The following is a 6,548-nucleotide window of genomic DNA, read 5'->3' as shown; positions in this document are numbered from 1 at the left end:
TTTTAAAAACAATGAATAAAATTTAGTCTGTATTATCCCACAGATTTTTTTTATTTTACAGAAACAAATATCATTAACTCTTATTAAATTAAATATTTAAAAAGTCTACAATGTGTCCATAAATGTGTGGGTCGGCACTGCCGACCCTGCCGACCCTGACCGGCCGGCACTGATTGAAAGGTTGTAATAAAAAAATAGTCTCCATAATAATTGTCTGTATATTTTTATTGTCTACTGTTGTCTACATAAATACTATACATACTTCAACAAGTATACAGGTTTTTGGTCTAAATCACCTTATTACTTTTTGCTAAACTTCTTACAAAATGTAAAGACCTCTTAAAAATCTATAAAAGACATTCTTTAGAATAATGTCGTGAAGTATTCCGTTAACTATGTTTTAATCTCAATATGTAACTTTGGGTAACAAGTAGCTAAAGAAGAAGCCAATATATAATATGTAAGTTGTAAGTTAAAGATATAAAATTAAAACTAATGTTTTATATATTTTTTACTAATGATGAACAATTTAAGAGGGGAAGTTCAGTGGAAAAGTACAATTGGACAGCATTATCTGAAACCGCGAAGATCACTTAGGTAGCAAATAAAGAAGACAGGACTTCAGTTGAGCACGTTGGTGCAAGCAGTAAAAATACATTTAAAATGCGTTGTGCACGCAGTCTGTGGTTTTGCGACATAGGCAGATAAAATAGTCGAATATAGTTGTTTATTTAGAATACATTTTAATATTTTTTAATAAACGTGAATATTAAGTGAGGTGAAAAATAGGATACCATGAAATGATACACAATGTCTTTAAATTTACGCAAAAGTAAGCAGAAGGACAGTTTACTGTGGAACAGATAAAAAATAAAAAACCGAAAAACCTTAAAAACTCGATTGATCTGACAACGTTGCATAACCAAAGTTTTGGATCGTCTGACCTTGGCAGTTTCAGATATTTCTGTCAATTTGTATCTACTTTTTAACTTATGAATATGATATGGTTTATGATGAAGATGAATGTTTTCAAAAGAAGCCATTGCAGGGGTTCTATGATAGGGAAATAACAAAACTAATGAGACTCAATAAGAAAACAACTAACAAATGAGTAACTTTTTTGACTTCTTCAGTAACTTTTCACTAAACTTTTGAACAAATTTCTAAACTACAGTTTTGCGAATAAAAGACGGAAGCATTGTTAAGTGATACTAGGTAAGATATTATTGTTGCGATTTTTTTCCACTACGTAGGCCTCGCTATTTCTTAGGTTGGACTAGATCGAACTTCCACACCCTGTTTGGATATATTTCGACGACGTACAATGCAGAACCGTTTGGACACACTGCGATGTCATGGGGGTTTCCAAATTTCTGTCCAAGTTTCTAAAAAAAAATAAGTAAATAGGTATATCAATTTTATTAAACTTTCTAGGTGTGGGAGTGTTTAAGGGAGTAGGCGCAAAATTTTGAGCCACTGCTTTTACATGCATTAATTTTTTTCGAATCCTGAAAAAACTAATAAGTATTTTTGCAAAAATTTAAACGCAGAATGAAAGATTACGTTATTATTGAGGGCTGAAAGTCACTGAAAACTTCTATGTTTATTTTAATAAGTTACAGGGGTGAAAAAGAAAAAAAAATTTAGTGGGATTTTTAATTTCAAATATCTCATTCAAAAGAAACTTTTTGTTTGTTCTAAGGAACTTTCGGCCCTCGGTAATAATGTAATCCTTCATTCTGAGTTTAATTTTTTCAAAAATATTTATCACTTTTTTCAGGATTCGAAAAAATGAATACACTTAAAAACCGTTGGCCAACATGTTGCGCCTACGCTCTTAAAATATACCATGAGGAAGGAAATTAAGGAATAAATTAATTTTTTTTGACAATGGGCGACTTTTGAGAAACATATGGATTTTTATTTTTTAGGCATATATATCATGCTAGTGACGATATCCATCTGGGAGTGATGACGTAATCGATGATCTCTTTTTATGAGAATATGATGGTCATGTGCTACCTCTCATTAATTTCCTGGACATTATGAATTTGATACGAATTATATTTCTCTTTTTTAGTACCACACGTAAAACAGAACTTTTAGAAATGTTTCTATGTGCTGCAATTCGCACTGAAATAATTTGAGGATTCTCTGCCACACTTAATAATATCTACATTAAATTTTACATTATCATTTATTGATGGACAACATTGTGGGATGGTTGTGTGGGATGTGTTTTATCTCCATCCTCCTCTGTATTCCTTGAGCTCTTGTCATAGCGTAGTAGTAATATAATCTAAATATTTTCTTCTGCTTCAGCCTGCTTGCATCCACTCTCGGACAAAGGCCTCCCCGTGAGTTCTCCATTCTTCTCCCTCGAAATTCCACATGATAACGTGCATATCAGTCACCCTGGGCACTAGGTGCTCTGAGAGTCGGTTTTGATGTCATATTCGTATTCAGCAACCCCAAAAACCCCGAATAATCTGTGTGTACCAATTTGGTTCCGAAAATCCATGAAACTCCAGAAGATGACGTGCCTTAGCAGTAACCCTGGGTAGGGATGGCGGTTTTTGACAAAACACCGGTTTTCGGTTATACCGGTTTATTCTGCTTACGGTTTAACCTGGCGGTTATAACCGGCCAAAAAAAACCGGTTTTCGGTTTTTTTAATCCAATAAGTTACAAAGTTACATTTACAATACACTTTAGTTTGCGATACTCCATTCGACTCGATATCAATATGATCAAAATTAGTACTATCGAAAGAACATGTATTACTTTTAACACGTTTGTATATTTGTAGAATAGGTACATTTTAACTCATTTAATACTTCTTGTATGAGTGTATCGTTTTGAAAACGTAGCGAAATTCTTGGAGATTCGTATTCGTAATCAGTAATTCGATATTCATAGTCAGAGCATTATTTTTGGTAATCAGAAAAAGTCATTCACCCACTTTCAATGTCAAGAGTTAAGTGTGAAAAATAGATGATGTTTGCGTCTAATTCAACCAGATCACTTCTTATGTAAATATTATGATTACAAATATCTTTTCAAGGAAATATTATAATAAAACTTAATAATTTTTTCTCGCTGATGTGAGATTGCACTTTCAGTTTGCCTCTGTATTTTATAAAATAAAATAAAATTTGAATTATGGTTTTGTTTGGAATAATTACTTGAGAATAATAATTATGATTGGGATCCGAAATAATACCTAACCTAATCCTAATCACCGTAAAAACCTAATAACCGGTTTTTACTTTAAAAAGAAAAAACCGGTTATAACCGGCACAAAAAAACAACCGGTAAAACCGGTTATTGCGAAGTAAAAAAACCGGTTTTAGGTTTAAACCGGTAGGTTTTTCCCATCCCTAACCCTGGGCACCAGGTATATCGGGGGGTCGGTTCTGATTGCGTATATTCGTATTTAGTTACTCCAAAACCCCCTTAATAACAAAATGTGTCCATTAATATAGTTATTTTGACATGTTTATGTACTTTTGCATGAATTTTATGCACATTAAAGTCCAATTATGCATTTCCACCCATTTTTGTATAGTAGACATTTTTCTGGCGTTATCCTGAACACAATACAAAAAGTGGCAAGCCTCTAGGACTGTATTTAAAAATCGATTTATTACGGTATTTTTAGTGCTAAATATTCTGGTCTACTACCTATTTTTAAATTGACCAATACGTTTCTAAAGAATGCAATTTCGAAAGAAGGACTGACGGTGCTTGCCATGTTGTCTGATGAATGTAAATGAATTTTCATTATTATTTTCCTCTTCTTCTTTGAGTACCGTCCCCAAATTTTAGCCGTGGGTAGCTTCCATAACAATTTGACGATATTGTTCTCGATCTTGCGCGCCATGTAATAATTCGTCTGCTGATAAGCCAGTCCATTGACGAAGATTTCGAAGCAATGAATATTTCTTCCTACCAATTCGTCTTTTTCCGTCGATTTTTCCGTTGAGTATTAACTGCAGTATCCAGTATCTGCTTTTTCTTCTTCTTCTTCGTCTAGCCATTCACGTCCACATCTGAACATAAGCCTCTTCAAGTCTTCCTTTCCATTGTTTTTTGTTGTACGCTACTTGTAGCCAATTTTTCCCGGCAGTTAGTTTCAGATCATCTGTCCATCTCATAGGAGGTGGTCTGCCTCTGGGTCTTTTGTGTTGGTATGGTCTCCAGGTTAGAATTGTTCTGTCGCCAATATAGGTTATTTTAGAGTAGAGTAGTATTCTTAGATTCGTAGTATATTTTAGATATTTGGTTATTCACGCCTGTGTTGGATCCCACAGCGTGTGATTTTTTTTATGGATACTTATATTGAGTATTTATATATGTATAAAAAAAATTGTTCATTAGATCAATTTTTTTTTCTCCGAGTAACGGGGGAATGTAACGATTAGTTATTACCGTCGTTACTAAAATATTTATTCCAATAGGAACTAGGTATGCAACCAACTTTACAGACAATTGTATTGAAAGTTGCAGTTGATCGACGACAAAATTGGTAACTTTTGGGGAATTCAGAACCTAGAAGTTGGTTTGTGTGTCGATACGGCTTCCGGCTGACGTGATTGTCATTGAAGAAGGGGCTATTCGTCACTTCAATCTCGGCTGTTGTTGAAAGCAGACCCATCACCCATCACACCAGTGGCCATTACAGAGAATATAAAATTTTAGTTGAAATGTTTGAATAGAATATAAGTTTACGTGGGAAGAAGTTGTTTTGTTCTTGGTTGTTAAGTGTTTTGAAAAGAAGAGGTTTTTTGTTTTCCAACACCTTTTTGAAGAGTAATGGGTATGTATTAAAAAAATGATGTTTTCCTTAAATAAAAAAAATAACCCTGTTATTCATTTCAAATATCTTACATATATTATCTTCAAATGAATTGTTATTCTTCAATCATCAGATTTGCAATACTTCAATACCATCGCACTTATTTTTTCTACAAAGAAAAGAATTCTTTCTAACTATATACTTCCAGTTCAAAATCAGTTTGGAATCAATGACCATTCTTATTCTCTCATTTATATAACTCCTTAAAGTAATCTTGATTACCAGATTCATATTTACTTGTTCAAATACTTCCTTATATTCGTTTAAAAAGGCTCTTTCCAGTCAAGGATAATCAAGGTCACTGACATTTCAAGCAAGTACATCAAACTTCACTTTTTCTTAGATTTTTTCTCTGTCAAGTTCTGATAAGGTGGTACACCTTTTTGTAGAGGCCCTGTTTCTTGTGTGTTCATAGCGTTTTTCAATTTTAATTTTTCCTACCATTTCAATTTTAATGATTTTTGTACCACATCGGTGACTTTGGTTTTCTGTCTTATCCATGCGTTTGTTTTCCTGTCCTTAAGTGATATGCCAAGCATTGCTCTTTCCATCGCGTGTTGAGTGACTCTGAGTATGTTCATATTCTTTTTTGTTATTGTCCATGTTTGTGCCGCATATGTTAATATCGGAATAATGCATGCATCAAAAACTTTAGATCTAAGATGTAGTTGAATTTGTCGATTTCTGAGTATGCATATAGTTCAGTTTGACGAATGCTGCCCATGCTAACTTTCTTCTTCTTTTTATTTCTTCCTTTTGAATTTCCCTATTTATTATTATTTTTTGTCCTAAGTATAATATATATTTTTCAACTTTTTCTATAACTTTGTCGTTTATTATGGTCACGGTTTCTTCGGAGTACATGACTTTTGTTTTGTTTAAATTCATTTTCAGTCCTATTTTAGAAGATTCTGTGTGTAGTTCTGAAAGCATGGTTTGCAGTTTTTGTAGGTCAGTAGCTATCAGGATTATGTCATCATCCGAAAATCGTAGATTACTGAGGTAGCGGCCATTGATGTTTATTTCCTTATATTTTCAATTTAGATTTTTAAAAATATCCTCCAAAACTAAGGTGAACAGTTTGGGAGATAGAGTGTCTCCCTGTTTGACTCCCCTGTTTAATGGTACAGGGTTCGTGCATTTATTTTCGTTTATGTAGTATGTAGCTGTAGCTTGGTTCATAGTTTCTTTTATTAAGTTAATATATCTGCTGTCTATTCTACAATTTTCCATTGCGTTTATTAAGACCGTGTGATCTATAGTGTCGAAAGCTTTTTCATAGTCTACAAATGCTATAAAAACTGGAAACTTGTATTCGTTACATTTTTCTATTAATATTTTTGTGGTTAACAGGTGATCGAAAGTTGAATAGCTTTTTCTAAAAGCCTGTCTGTTCATATGGTTGGTATTCATCTAATTTCCTTTTTAGTCGGGTAGTTATGACTTTGCTGAGTATTTTAAACAGGTGTGACAGTAGACTGATGGGTAGTTTTGGGTAGAAACCTGTAGTTTTCCAACTTTCGATTATCATCTTTCTTGTGTAATAAGATTACTTTAGAGTTGTTCCAGCTCTTAGGGACTTTGCCCTGGTGTAAACAACTGTTTATAAGCTTAGTTACAATTGCAATGCGTTCCTTACCTCCTTCTAATAATATCATATCTGTGGTAATCCTATCTTCTCCTGCAGCTT

At 33.4% G+C, this 6,548-nt stretch overlaps 1 protein-coding gene across 3 annotated transcripts in view; it reads right to left on the bottom strand.

Annotated features, from left to right (window-relative positions):
* Window positions 1–200: 200 nt before the first annotated feature.
* The window catches only part of LOC114328644 (peptidyl-alpha-hydroxyglycine alpha-amidating lyase 2), a 65,543-nt gene continuing 59,195 nt past the window's right edge, over window positions 201–6,548 (bottom strand). For all 3 annotated transcript variants that reach the window (XM_050642450.1, XM_050642452.1, XM_050642451.1), the window contains exon 7: window positions 201–1,385. In XM_050642450.1, coding sequence (XP_050498407.1) covers window positions 1,260–1,385 — 126 coding nt within the window. In that variant the 3' untranslated portion in view covers window positions 201–1,259. The remainder of the gene's footprint in view (window positions 1,386–6,548) is intronic.

This window comes from Diabrotica virgifera, chromosome 2 (genome assembly GCF_917563875.1).
Source record: "Diabrotica virgifera virgifera chromosome 2, PGI_DIABVI_V3a".
Taxonomy (NCBI): Eukaryota; Metazoa; Arthropoda; class Insecta; order Coleoptera; family Chrysomelidae; genus Diabrotica; species Diabrotica virgifera.
The sequence above is the reverse complement of the archived record's forward strand: the minus strand, read 5'-3'. Positions and strand labels throughout refer to the sequence as shown.